The sequence below is a fragment of the Pimephales promelas genome, chromosome 25 (genome assembly GCF_988280905.1).
Source record: "Pimephales promelas chromosome 25, fPimPro1.hap1.1, whole genome shotgun sequence".
Taxonomy (NCBI): domain Eukaryota; kingdom Metazoa; phylum Chordata; class Actinopteri; order Cypriniformes; family Leuciscidae; genus Pimephales; species Pimephales promelas.
In genome coordinates, this window is record NC_142793.1 from 25184165 (window position 1) to 25200183 (window position 16019).

Here is a 16019-nt window from a genome sequence, read left to right on the forward strand (position 1 = left end):
CGTTAGCCGACAGCGCTATCACAACTTCGACGCACTAATGCTACGTTCACACCGGACGCGAATAGGGCGTCAGGCGCGAATGATTTCAATGTTAAGTCAATGCAAGAAAAATTCCTGCGGCGCTAATGAGGCGTGGAGCGCGGCGCGGAAGACGCGAATACGCCTCATTCGCGCGTCAAGTTGGCGCGAATTGAGCGTTGTGCATTCACGCGTTTGACGCGAATTCGCGTCTGCCGCCCGAGTTGAAAAATCTGAACTTTGGCGTGAATTCGCGCCGCGTTAACCAATCAGGAGCCTAGCTGTGTGGTGAAGTGTCTGGATGCTTCAATAAATTATTTTGTTAATATGACTAAATGCATGGTGGGATTATGCACAACAAAGCAAATGTTTCATCACTTAAAACATTATTTCTATATGGAGACATGTTTATTTTGTATTGAATGTTATTCATTCCATATCTAGAAATAGTATTATGTTGTAAATTCAATCAACATATGTGCATAAATTCGTGTCTGGACGTGAGAGAGAGAAAAAAAAAATCACAGGACAGGTTAATAACTTTTGAAGGCTGGCTCTATTTATTATCAAAACAAAAATAAATGACAGCTAGATTAGATGGATGAGGGGCCGGGCGAGGGTGATCCTCGCTCAGATGCGGGACAACAGGTCATCAAACTGAGCGCGTGACAGGCGGAAGTACCGCTGACAGCGGCCGTCATCCAGCGCAGCTCCTGGAGCGAGCGAATGGTGAAACTCGCCAAACGGTTCGGCTCCGAAGGGTCCGGTGGACACAAATATACGGCGACGACGATGATCCCCACGCCGCTGTTCTGCTATCCAGAGTAAATACAGAGCGGTAACTCTCTTGATGAATGCTTGGTCGACATAAAAACAATGACCGCCAACGGATTTTGATTCTGACGCGCGTCACGCGCGTAAATTTCGCTTCAAACTTCTGACAGTTTATCTATCCAGTTGCAATAGAGAATGAAATGACGCTATTTTCTGATAGCCAATGAATTTCTGAAAAGACTGAAATGCAGCTTTTGTTGGTGGAATCATCCGATTACATTAGAATCCGTGCGCAAAGCGAGAGTGATTCTCTGCGTGCGTGTGCGTAAACACAACAATCATCACGTGACAGGCTGCGCCGCTAAACTGGATATCGCTCATATTTTTTTCTCCCCTCCGATCTCCGATCTAACGTTCTGGGCCGGTATCGGCGCGATACCGATGCCGTGGATCGGATCGGGACATCCCTACTACAGTACAGATCAATACGGCACACAGCTTTATGATAGCCTGCAAATTAGATTCAAACACTGTACAGAAAGAGCCAAGAACACCCTACTGAAATGTATTCCTCACAGATAGCAAATGTATTGAAGACTTGAAGTCTGCTGCTTCCTACAGATGAACTGAAGTTCCTCCTCTAGAGTTTGGGAAACCGTGCTCGGATTCGCTTAAAGTCAGTAATAAAATCTCAATAAGAACTCTAATATTTGAGCTGCTGCTATGCACACTTTCATAGGTCTATATGGGGATGCATCGATATGAAAATTTTGACCGATACCGATAACCGATAATTCTTTATATTTGAAAGCCGATAACCGATATATCGGCCGATAAACTCAAATCCAAATATGCATCTAATTTTAGAGCCTGATTACAAAAACAAAAGTCTCACAATTAAATCCATGTCCCAAGCGCACAATTATAATGATGTTCTCATTAGAGCCCGACCGATAAAGGATTTTTAAGGCCGATACCGATACAAATATTTTTGGGTTTTAAAATCCGATATGTCGGCCGATATTTTATTTTTTTTTATTTTTTTTAAACTGGATATGATAGTCACAAATTTTGTCATGCTTATTTGAGTTTAGAGAACTGATGGGGATGTTCTTTTAATTGTTATTCAAGAAATGTATGTATCGTGACCAACTCAGGAACGGTGTAGAGTGCCCTCTGGTGGACAAACTATACAACTCCAACACTCATGACATGGTTCAAGCGTGTTTCATCCGTTTTTATTTTATTTTTTTAATATTCATTTATCGGCCATTGTAACTGCCGATACCGATAGTTTAGAAAATGCCTAATATCTGCCGATATATCGGTCTGGCTCTAGTTCTCATTATAGTGTTGTATAGCCGATGTGACAGATTTGCGCTGCACATGTTGTACCGAACCGTATTTTCATTTTTTGAAGTGATTTCAATCCTATTTCAAGAAATTCAAAAACATAAACAGTGCTCAACAAGTGTCTCAGCTGAAGGGAATAATACATTTTTTATCGGCTTTAATATATATCGGCCACGTTTTCTCACCAGGCCGATAACGATAACATTAAAAATGAACATATATCGATATGCTGGCCGATATATCGTGCATCCCTAGGTCTATACTCTCATTGTACAACAACTATTGACTGATCTGTTTTCCTTCAGGACTTCAGGAGAAACATCTGAGGCAAAGTTGATTCTTGAATGAACCATTTAAATCATCCAAGAGCAACCTTTGAGCTCTACATAAACATATTATATCAATGCTGGTTCTCCCCATTGGATTTTCTCACTACAACTGGGTTTGCTTAAGAAGTAAAACTAGCAAAACAGTGGAAAACTCTGCCGGGCGTCTTTAAAGGAAATGGACGTTCCAGTCAGAGCAAACTGTGAAGGCCTGGATGAGATCTAACCCTGCTGTTCAAACACACACTAATCCTGCTATTAGATTCATAGCATAGTGTGAAGCTCGACTACATGAGCTAAGAGGAAAACCCACGACTGCAGAAAACTGATCCGAGATCAGCTGTGAACTCTGACAGAATAATGCGTTACCAATGGACTGATGGATATTCATTCGTACTGGATCAGAAAAAAATGGGGATTTTGAGAATGATCTTGGCATTTTCAAATATAGCAGATGGCCGGAGCGCATGCTGTTTGAGATTCAGACTAGAAAAACCCTTAAAAAATTTTTTTTTATTAACCCTGTAAAGCATAATAGTTCGAGAAAAAAAAAACGAATTCCTTTTAAATGGAAGAGTTTATTAAACCTTAAGATTAAAGTCTTCATATTTAGAGTATCATATTTGATCCATCAGGCTTTTATGGCTAAAGTAGTTTGATAAAGTATGAATATGGAGTAAAAAAAAAAAAAAAAAAACATTGTTGAGTCCCAAACTGAGCAAAATATGCAATGTGGTGCAGTTTCTAATATTTACATGACCCAAAAGTTAGATGAAATTCTGATAGCTTGTGATGCAAATCAATGAGATCTTCTTATAACAAATTGGTTTAATCCATATGACTGATTTAAAAAACAAGAAGCTTCAGTCCAGTAATGTTCATCTTTAAATATACCAATGATATAAAAGTTACTCTTACATTATCTTTACAGAAATCATTAAAGACATGAACAACAAACTGAAGGTGGACATTTTTGCAATTATACTACAAGGCCGCTCAACCGGCAAAACTACCAATCAGACGACAGAGGGCATGAAGTAGATTGTGTGCAATCTATTGTGTATCAAATATGATCCAGTGTGTTTTACAGTGTTAAAGTAGTTCACTTCTAAAAAAACTTTTGCTGATAATTTACTCACCCCCGTGTCATCCAAGATGTCCATGACTTTCTTTCTTCAGTCGAAAAGAAATTAAGGTTTTTGATGAAAACATTCCAGGATTTTCTCCATATAATGGACTTCAATGGGGTCCAAACGGTTCAAGGTCGAAATGAGCTTCAAAGGGCTTTAAACGACACCAGACGATGAATAAGGGTCTTATCAAGCGAAACGATCGCTCATTTAATAAATAAATAACAACAAAGTTTACGTTTTATAAGCTCAAATGCTCGCCTTGCTCTGTTCTGTGATGAGCGTTCGTGACTCTCCTGTTCGAACTCGTTCATCAAAATGAACAAATCTTTTGTCGTGTCATTTGGTTCATTGAACGAACGAAATGAACAAATTGACTCGGAAAAGATTTATTCGATCGTTTCGCTTGATAAGACCCTTATTCATCGTCTGGTGTCGTTTAAAGCTGCACTGAAACTCTCATTTGGACCTTGAGCCGTTTGGACCCCATTGAAGTCCATTATATGGAGAAAATCCTGGAATGTTTATCAAAAACCTTAATTTCTTTTCGACTGAAAGACATGGACATCTTGGATGACATGGGGGCGAGTAAATTATCAGCAAAAGTTTTTTAAAAGTGAACTACTCCTTTAACGTATGATTTATGAACTTCATACCTGCCACTGTGAGTCGTGCGGTTCGGCTGCTGATGGTACCCAGATTGTCGATGCTGGCCACGCACTGGTACACCCCCTCATCGGGCTTATTGTGTTTATTGTGGACCACCGTACTGATGAGCAACGAGCCGTCGGCTAGCTGTCGTTTCCGGTCGTCCGCCACCAGGTTCAGGAACGTCCCGTCCTTCTTCCACTCCACCCGTACGGGAGCGGCGCTAGCGGCTGAGCAGTTCAGCACAGCGGGGAGCCCGCGTACGGCTAGCGTGTCCACGGGTTCAACGGAGAACCTGAACGGGGTGAATTCTTGAATGGCAGAACCTGAGGACAAAGAGAAGAACGTGTTACAGGATTTACAGCACGAGACGCTTTTTGTCATTAGTAAAATGTAGCTCTTGAATTAACACCAATCAGAGTTTGAAATCAACACCCGTCAAATGCGGGTAAAAATCAACTGTGGTGAGTAACGCTGTCAAATCACGAGCAGATTTGGCGTGTTGCTTATGTTTACTCACTTTGCTGGGGAAGTTTGTGTTACTGCAAATACTGAACTTGTCTGCTCATATCTGGCTTACTTGAACACACACGTCACTAGTTTCTTTTAATTACGTTCTCAGAGCGTCATAATAACAATTGGGAAAACCCTAAAAAAAATGAAATAAAAATAGCACCTCAGGCGCTGAAGCCCCTTTATCATTTGCATAATTTTCTGATATGGACACCATTCATCTTAAACCCAGTCTTAAAGTTGTCTGAACAGAATTATACAGAAATACAATTTCTAAAGTAAACATATAAAATTGTAGTGTATGAAATTTGCCAATTATACATTATTCTATCAAAAATACATGATATTATATGTGTGTCATTTAAAAACACTAAAGTTTTCTGAATAAAAGTCTAAAGAAAAAAATAATTGTGAAATAAAACAAATATACAGTAGTCAACATTTCAAGTGCACGCGCTTGTTCATTAGCATTGAAGCAATAGCGAAGATTAAAAGCATTTGGTTAACAGAAAAGACATTGATATTTCCCAACATCCTATTTTTTTATATATATTCGGTGTGCTGAATTGACCTGTCCACCTAAAACACATTTTTTGTGATGAGGATGTCAGAGGAAGGCAAGAGATGCAGGACGACAGGATTTAGTTTGACAAAGAAATGAATGTATGAAATCCAATTTTATATATATATATATATGAAGAGCTCTTTTCCAAAACGCTATAAATCCATTTCAATAGTTTTCAGGAAAACTACATTTTTTACCTAGACCCACACATTTTGTGAATATTCAAATTATCCTGTTTAAATGTTTTATTGGTTCAGTCTGAACATTTTGAACAATAATTATTAAATCAAACAACAATATTGTTAATGATAATTTAAAAGTTAATTTTATTTTTTTCCAAAACGCTATAAATCGAAATAAACCTCAAACAAATAGTACCAATTTCAACATATGCATGAAAAAAAACAAATTATTAATACCAATTTCAACATATGCATGAAAAAACTAATTATTAAAAATGATCAATATATGATAACGATATTCAAAAAAGGGATGGGCACCCCTCCAGCACATGCACACACACACACAGGCTACATAACATGTGAGCAAAGCGGAGCAGCATGACGCTTAAATATAAGTTAAAAAAAAAAAAAACAACAAAAAAAATAAACATTTCACATTTGTTTTTAATAATATTACATTACTTATTTTTATTATTTCATCTATGTTGAGTAGGCTATGAAAAGGGAACCGCATGAGATGAGTAAGATAGGATCAAAATTCAAAAGCTGCCCAATATCGGAAAATATTTGGAGTGCGTCAGACATGATTTTGACCACTTATTAAGTTTTGTTTTGTAGAAAGCTTGTAAATTTCGTTTCATATAAATTGTATCTTCATTTTAATAAATGTTTCATCGACAAATTGACTGGATTAATACATTAGAAGTAAATATCAGACAATATAATCAGGACACAGAGGCGCGCAGGTGAACCGGAGCGCGTCTCATAATATGAACCGAAACACCGCGATGCTTGCCTCACACAGGCCTGAGAACTAAGCTACAGAAAGCTTTAAATATCTACTTTTAAACAAAACAATTAAAAACTAAAATAAATTGGCAACTCTCTGCGTATGTATAGGCTAATTCGAAGTATGCGTTTCTCTATGCGCGTTCACTGCGAAGATGGCGAGTAAGCATCATCAACTTTATCTTTGCTGCTGACACTGACAGAAAACACTAGTTTATTAATAAACAATTCAAATGTTTCATGCATAATCATTACTTTTGCCGGTTCTTTGTGGCAAGCTTTATGCATACGTTGAGATGCGGAATATGCAATTAAAAACGCTCATATGGTTTCTCTCCCATTTAATTAAATCAATATATGTGATTACTGATAATACAAATGGCTTAAATGATCTACTACTAGTCGACTAGAAAACTAGGACTCATTTTGAGGAATAAATGAACATAATAAACCTCTGTTCAGAGTGCCGCCGTGCTGGATTGTGTAGAGCGCTCATTGAATTTGAGGATTTATCGTGTTTAGGCTAAAAACAGGGCTGGTGCTTATCGCGGCTTGGGAAGAAACTGTATCTTGCAGTACATTTTAAACAAGGAAATATAGCGATTCGGCATGAAACGTTGATAGAGCAGTGAAAGGGTTCTGTCCGCAGCAGAATGACACGACAAACTCATTTTTTTTAAAAATGTCGTTTAACGCGTTTTGGAAAAGAGCTCTTCATATATATATATATATATATATATATATACTGTGTATATATATATATATAAATTCTATGACACAGTTAATCTGGTTCTTTTAATTCCTATTTTTTTTTTTTGGCTATTACACTGTAAAAAATATTGATGGTTTAACTTAAAAAAGTAAGTAACCTGGTTGCCTTAAAATTTTAAGTTCATTTAACTGGAAAAAGTGAGTTAATACAATGAAGGAGATTAATTTAATCATCAGAAACTCAAAATGATATGTTATCTGAACTAAATAAATTATTTAAGTTGATTTGACAAAGGAAAAAAATGTTGTGATTACCACACTGTAAAAAATATTGTTGGTTTAACTTAAAAAAGTAAGTAACCTGGGTTGCCTTAAAATTTTAAGTTGATTGAACTGGAGAAAGTGAGTTAATACAATGAAGGAGATTAATTTAACCATCAGAAACTCAAAATAATAAGTTCTCAACTAAATAAATTATTATAAAGTTGATTTGACAAAAGAAAATATGTTGTGATAACAAATCTTAAAAATATTTATAATATTTATATTTATTTATAATATTTTTTTACAGTGTAGAAGTTTTAAATGGCCAGTAACTTAAAAACTTAGTAGCCAAATTGGCCGGTGAGTGAAAAAGTTAATTTCAAACCCTGCATGCAATAATAAACCAACATAATCTTTGAAATGATGCTCTCAAAAACACAAGATTACAGCTCTTTCATCATGCTCTTTTCTTTTTCTTCATGTTTCTTTTGAGTGATTTTCATTCTGGACCATTTAAGGGTCAAACCCGTCGCCTGTCCACAGAGCAAAAATCCCTCTGGGAAATGTAATAAACCAACATAACTGCTTGACGTTCACAGTGATGTATAATTAAAAAAACATAACAGTGTTCAGCCACCAACCTGCATTGTTCAGACGGCACTAATGGCCAATTATCTGCACCAGTGGTGTTGTGCGAAAACAATTACGGCAAGACTTTGCGTAACGTAGCAAGCTGCGTCGTACTGTAGGAAATGACAAGCTTCTGGTGTTCAACACAAAGCACCAAATACATAATCTGAGACGGAAGCTGCTTGTTTGTCACGCAAGCCAATTGGTACTAAAAATATGTCTTCATTAAAATGGTACCTGAGAAACAGATGCAAACAGCACATAATTACTTTTATGTCATAAAACCATTCACAGATTAGCTACTTTAATGATGCTATATATAATTGGCTCAATTAAATTTCCAAAGTTAAACAAAACAATGAGTTTCACAGTTTAGGACAAATCTAAGCACCGTTTAAGACATGCAAACATGCGTTTTCTCAATCTAAAAAACAAGACAATCGCATGCTAACTGTAGAAAATCCAGCTGGAAAACATTTGGACTAGCGTGGCCAAATGTGCCCCCCCGTTTGTGGCTTTGGATGTTTGTCACGGGCTGGATGTGAGTAATCGGATGGAGGCCAGAATTGCTGTTGGAGGGCAACACTGATGCATCCTTGACCCAGAAGCCCCGAGACAGCCAGAAAATGAGGCTGTTGGGTTGATAAGTATAAGCTGTTAGCCTTAGTCTGCACACTTTGAGGAAAACCCACTTCAAAACCACCTCAGTCAGCGAGACCTCTCAGAAAGGGCCAAGGACTCTCCAGGGAAATAGGACACACTAGTGAATGAGAGATATCCTTACACACAAAGACTGAAGAGAGCGAGAAGTGGCCCAGAACGGCTGGAGGGATACAAAAACCAAATCAAGGAAATCGGCTAAACTGTCACATACTATATTCCTTTCTCCATTTAACGGACCATGACAAGCTACGATTTGCATTGTGGGAACGTATACGAGTGGCGCTTAAGAGACCAAGGGACGAGCGTGAAAGGAAAGAAAGTGACGCTTAAAGGAGTAGTTCACTTTTGAAAAAACTTTTGCTGATAATTTACTCGCCCCCATGTCATCCAAGATGTCCACGTCTTTCTTTCTTCAGTCGAAAAGAAATTAAGGTTTTTGATGAAAACATTCCAGGATTTTCCTCCTTATAATGGACTTCAATGGGAACCAGGTCCAACCGAGGTCCAAAAGACAGTTAATAACAGTTTCAGATGCAGCTTCAAATGTCTTTACTATCAATACTATCAATTGCCTTAATGTTTTTTTTTTTTAGAAAAGCATGACATGATGACATGGCGAAAATAAACACGTACTTCCAGTGGAAACAAGGAAAAGGCAAGCTAATTTTAAATGATGAAAATATGGATATTTTATAGATTATAATTGCATTTTTAAGCAAAACGGAATAAAATAAAACATGGGAAATGTTTGAATACGTTTAGGCGCGGCAAATGCGACGTTTAAATGTAGTCCAGGCCTGTATAAACACATTTATTGTGATTTAACTGGTTTTGAGAACGGCCGACTCTGCTTTGCGAGGTCATACGCACAATTAGTGAATTAGTGAATGAGGCTCAATGTTTCAGACACGATTTATTTAGTTATCTCTGCACATTAAACTGTAATGGAGAAAGTTTCGATCACATTTAAGCGTTTTAAGTTGAGTTACATAATTTAACTCATTCCCATTCGCTTCAGTTCAGTGAGAGCCTCAGTTCCTCCTCGACCGCTAAAGAATCGTATTTATATTCTCGTAGCTTTCCACACATACATTTCCTCCCCTCCCTTCATTTTACATTCACTTGAAACAACTCACAATCAGAATTAGAGAGTTCATGCTTTAACCCTTATGCTGCATTAGGGACATTTTTGGTCTTTTGCCGTTTAATTTCTTTGACCATTTTGGCTGTTTTAATGCAAATGGTATGAAATTTGGCAAAATTGTGACTTTTTGGATACATGTAAAAAATGTGATCCCATTTTGCAAAATATGTATAACACACACTGTGTAGATCAAATAGTAACACTCAGCACCATAAAGACCAAAAATGGCCCATTGAAACCCATTAAAACGTTGTTTAAATCTGAGGCTGTCAGTAATACATGAAACATGATTTTTGCACAAACATCCTTTCATTTTGAAGCAAAAGCATTATATTTGCATTATATAGTGTATTCCACCAGATGACGTCACTACATATTTATTCCCTATGGGTGGAAATGCACCTTATTTTAGGCAATAGGCAATGTTTAATAGGTGGCCATTTTTGGTCTCTAACGCGCAAAGTGGGACTGTGATAATCCAAATCTAAAGTTTTCTCTTTGCATTTAGTTTATTGAAAATAATTGAATTTTTGTGTTTTTCGCAAACAAAACTGGTAATTAAAGGGTTAAAATCCTGAAATTGAATACATTTTTGGTAGTTATGATGAGAACTGATGCTGATTAAAAGATTTAACTTGGTAAAAGTGGAAAATAATAATAATATATACTATTTTAGGCAATGTTTAATATGTGGCCATTTTTGGTCCTTAATGCACTCAACGGTGTTAAAAATCTAATGCAGCACAAGGGTTAATCTTCAGGCAACTTCTCTTCACTTCAAATGCTTCAGATAAACCAGAATTTGCTCAAACAAACACTTCCAAACATCGGCGCATTGAGGGCAAAATGGGAAGAGTTAGACCTTCAAACCGTGTCATTAGCCCTCAACAGGTAATCAATATCAGCCAATCACATTTCTCCCTCCATGCCTTTCTCTAAGGCATTAGCATGCTAGGATACTTAACCTCACGCTGTGACTCACGATTACAGATTCACAGAGAAAAAGCCACACGTAATCCATCTCCATAAGACCCGTGTGGATGACAGGTGGGCCGCTTCACAGCAATAAAAGTGGGGCTCATCTGGATAGAGTGGGGTTCCTCCCTCAGGACTCCATTTATACCTCATAAAACATGGAAATTGAGCATCCCAGAGGGCACATATCCCACAATCCATTTCCACACCTATTGGGAACACCGAGAACCCAATACATTCAGAATTGAGGACAATATATTGATTTAAGTGTTCCCAATCAGCTAATTCAATTACCTTATGGGTAATTCATGAGCTTTAGTTTGACTTCTTCTTTTTGAAGACACTAACATTTTAAACTAACAAAGCTCATTTTACTTCTTCAGGCACTAAAATAGCATCCATTTTTTGGTCAGAAATGGACATACACAGACTACACCAAAGCTGTCGGATTATAAATTATACAAATCCACTGAACCAAAGGCGTTACGTCAAACACTAACCCAATCAGATAATTCAGTTACCTGATATTTCCAGCAACATATCATTTTACAATATATCCAATTACGTTCTCAGAGTGTCATAATAACAATTGGGAAAACCCTAAAAAAATATATAAAAATAGCACCTCAGGCACTGAAGCCCCTTTATCATTTGCATAATTTTCTGATATGGACACCATTCATCTTAAACCCAGTCTTAAAGTTGTCTGAACAGAATTATACAGAAACACAATTTCTAAAGTAAACATATAAAATTGTAGTGTATGAAATTTGCCAATTATACATTATTCTATCAAAAATACATGATATTATATGTGTGTCATTTAAAAACACTAACGTTTTCTGAATAAAAGTCTAAAGAAAAAAATAATTGTAAAATAAAACAAATATACAGTAGTCAACATTTCAAGTGGACCAAAAATAGTTCAAAATTCATGTATAACTTTGATAAATGTTTTGATCCACTTCAAAATGTTGACTACTGTGTGTATATACACTACCAGTCAAAAGTTTTTATGCTTTTACAACAAGTCTCCTCTGCTCACCAAGGCTGCAATTATTTGATAAAAAAAACAAACAAAAAAAACAGTAATATTGTGAAATATTATTACAATTTAAAACAGCGGTCTATGTGAATGTATAGTGAAGTGTAATTTATTCCTGTGATCAAATCTGAATTTACAGCATCATTACTCCAGTCTTCAGGGTCACATGATCCAGCAGAAATGATTATAATATGATGCTCAAGAAACATTTATGATTATTATCCATGTTGAAAACAGTTTTTTACATTTTTATTTCAGGATTCTTTGATGAATAGAAAGTTCAAAAGAACAGAATTGATCTGAAATGGAAAGCTTTTGTAACATTAATCACTACCATTCAAAAAGAATTTATTTTTTATTTTTGAGGGAAAGAAATTAGAAAATACTTTTATTCATCAAGGATGAGTTAAATTGATCAAAAGTTACAGTAAAGACATTTATAATGTTAGAAAAGATTATATTTTAAATAAATGCTGTTCTTTTGAACTTTCTATTCAACAGAATTTTGGGGGGGGAAAATGGTACACGACTGTTTTCAACATTGAATTTTTTGAGCATAAAATCAGCATATTAGAGTGATTTCTGAAGGATCATGTGACACTGAAAACTGGAGTAATGATGTTGAAAATTCAGCTTTCAAATTACATTTTAAAATAGAAAACAGTCATTTTAAATTGTCACAATATTACTGTTTGTCTTTTTTTTTTTCATCAAATAAAGCAGCCTTGGTGAGCAGAAGAGACTTCATTTAAAACATAAAAAAATCTTTCTGATCTAAGACTTTTTGATCGGTAGAGTATATTTACACACACACGCACTTGTTGTGTATATAAAAAAAAATAATATTAATTTAAAATTTACACCGAAGCCCAGTTTAGTGACCGATCTATTTTACCACTGGATTTCTTACTTTGCATTCAAAAAAAAATAAAATTGTTACCTATTCATGTATTTATTAAGACGCTTTTATCCAAGGTCACTTACAAATGCGTGGATTGCAACCTTATTAAAAGGTGCACAATACACACATATGTTACAGACCAACGCAAGCTTCATGGCTCAGATGCATATAAAACCATCAAACTGCATGACAAAACCTACTCTGTGACCGTTTTAAAAAAGACTATATGTACTGCTGAGGAGGCGATGGTGCAGGTCTAAGGGGAGCGTTTGCGGTACGGTAATTGATTATGGCAAGACAATGAGGGCGGATTCTTCGCGTCCCACTCTTTCATCACTCACACGAGTGAGAACAAGCAGCCGGGCCCACGGGGGGCATTATGGGAGTCCTGGAGGCCTGTCAAATTATTTTCCCCTCCAACGAGAGACGGTTTCAGCAGTCTTCAAGAGCCAGCGGGAGGGGGAAGTCACTTCTGGTCCACTGACACAATGGCACTATTGAACAAAGACTTTACCATTAATCAAATTACAATAATAAAGCCCCACTGTAACAAGCAAACGTGGCAAAGGCTCAACAGTGTGAAATCCGATGCGAAGCACGCCTGCTGAAGTTCAACCAACTCTCCCTCCTGTTTATTTCTAAAAGACTGCATGACTCCGTGAACTCTGGCAGAGGGAAAACAACAACAACACGAAGCTCGGTGTATAACTAAAAGATTCGGAAACGCTTAAAGTCAAACCTGTGGTCTGAAAGGAATACATTCACCACAAGTTTGCAGACGAACAGTCCGTCTGAAGAAGGATTTCAAACCGAATCCGAGCGGTGAGAATATCAAAACCAAATCATTTAATCGGTTTTTACGAAGTGGATTTATAATCTTCATATTTTGTTCTCTGAAGATTTGAAGGACTAGAGACTTGTTTGTAAGCGTAATTGGATAAAATACAGCGTTTACACAAATAACCAAATAATCAATATTAGGAGGGCCCAAAAGTGAAAAGATTAAGAATCAGTCAGTCATCGAACACCAAAATTGATCAACCACTAATTTAAATATTTAACAATCTCATTACCATATTCACATACCGTCATACTTTAATGGGGACAAAGAAACTTGTTGACTAATTACAAACGTGACTGAAGCCCCGCCCACCTTTTTACGCTTTTAAATCAACTTTGTTTTAGGCCACATGTTCATGCACAACTGTATCTCTTACTTTACATATTAATTTCTCATTTATGAAAATATGAACTTGATGATACGCATATGGATATACTGTAACTGGAAGATATTTATCCAGAGACAATAACACCGTAATATTTACAATATTTACAAGTCAAACCTGTGGTCTGAAAGGAATACATTCACCACAAGTTTGCAGACGAACAGTCCGTCTGAAGACTTCACCCTCCGAAAACATTGTTTTTCAAACCGAATCCAAAACGCATCCTAAACGAAAGCGGCCCGCAAAACTTCCACCCAGCTTCCAGCGAGGGACCGGGGCCAAGAGGGAATCGATTCTACACGCCATTAGTGCCCAAATACAAAAAGCACAGCCTCTCAAACAGCGACTCCACACTCATCTGCAGACAAAAGAGCAATGGCAAGAGGAAATGGAGGGTAATGATGACAAATAATAGTTCTGGGATCAATTAATCTCTCGGGCTGGGTATCTACGTCTCGTGACAATGCAAGTCTTGAGGTAGAATGAACATTCGTAGCAAAAGAAAAGCTACAAATTGTGGTTTGATTTCTTTGCATCTCTCAAACACCATTGAGAAGCAGCGAACAACATTGATAATGATAATCATCATCAGATCATCATATTAGAGTGATTTCTGAAGGATCATGTGACACTAAAGACTGGAGTAATGATGCTGAGTTATTTATAATTGTAATTAAAGATTTCACAATATCAATGTTTTACTGTATTTTTGATCAAATAAATGCAGCCTTGGTGAGCGGAAGAGACTTCTTTCAAAAACATTTGAAAAAATATTAATGAATCCAAATTTGACCACAATAAAGAAAATAAGCATTCACAATTAATTACACACTATAACATGCTACCTGAGTAACAGGATAAGGTTTAAAGGAGTAGTTCACTTTTTAAAAAAAACTTTTGCTGATAATTTACTCGCCCCCGTGTCATCCAAGATGTCCATGTCTTTCTTTCTTCAGTCGAAAAGAAATGAAGGTTTTTGATGAAAACATTCCAGGATTTTTTCCATATAATGGACTTCAATGGGGTCCAAACGGTTCAAGGTCCTAAAGAGAGTTTCAGTGCAAACTCCAAACTGTTTGAAGCATGTCTGTGACTCTCTTTTTTGAAAATGAACAAATCTTTTTGAGGCATTTGGTTAATGCAACAAGCGAAATTAAAGAATTGACTGGGAAAATTAAAAATATTAAGGTTTTTGATGAAAACATTCCAGGATTTTTTCCATATAATGGACTTCAATGGGGTCCAAATGGTTCAAGGTCCTAAAGAGAGTTTCAGTGCAAACTACAAACTGTTTGAAGCATGTTTGTGACTCTCTTTTTTGAAAATGAACAAATCTTTTTGAGGCATTTGGTTAATTCAACAAACGAAATTAAAGAATTGACTCGGAAAAAGATTTGATCATTTTGATGAACGAGTTTGAATAGTAGAGTCATGAATCGCGCAAGGCAAGCATTTGTGCTTATAAAATGTAAACTTTTTTCTTTCTTTTTTTTTTATGACCGATGGTTTCGCTAAGACCCTTATTCATCGTCTGGTGCCGTTTAAAGCTGCACTGAAACTCTCATTTGGACCTTGAACGGTTTGGACCCCATTGAAGTCCATTATATGGAGAAAATCCTGGAATGTTTTCATCAAAAACCTTAATTTCTTTACAACTGAAGAAAGAAAGACATGGACATCTTGGATGACATGGGGGTGAGTAAATTACCAGCAAAAGTTTTTTACTCCTTTAATGGCACATGTGATTCAAGGAAACTCTATCGCCCCCTTGTGTACCGAGGTTTAAGATTTCATATTTGCGTGGAGCATTTAACCTTGTGTATGAGAACATAACCTGTTGAAACGAGTCGAGGGCGCACAGCTCGCCTGAGGGAAAACACATGCAGGCATTAGTGGGTAAAACCACTGGAGTGTTTCTCTTTCATTCTCGCTCTCTCTTTCTTTATCTTTCTCTCCTTGGGTGGCACACAAGCAAGTCTTTGAAGTCTCACCTACGTTTGCTCACGTATTGGTTTTATTCCTGAGAGAAGTTGTTTGCATATAATTCCCTGATTTGTTTCAGCGAGCGGTGAGAATATCAAAACCAAATCATTTAATAGGTTTTTACGAAGTGGATTTATAATCTTCATATTTTGTCCTCTGAAGATTTGAAGGACTAGAGA

At 36.7% G+C, this 16019-nt stretch overlaps 1 protein-coding gene across 5 annotated transcripts in view; it reads right to left on the bottom strand.

Annotated features, from left to right (window-relative positions):
* The window catches only part of neo1b (neogenin 1b), a 146228-nt gene that overhangs the window by 90481 nt on the left and 39728 nt on the right, over positions 1-16019 (bottom strand). For all 5 annotated transcript variants that reach the window (XM_039648062.2, XM_039648063.2, XM_039648065.2 and 2 more), the window contains exon 2: positions 4258-4575. In XM_039648062.2, the coding sequence (XP_039503996.2) occupies positions 4258-4575 (318 nt within the window). The remainder of the gene's footprint in view (positions 1-4257; positions 4576-16019) is intronic.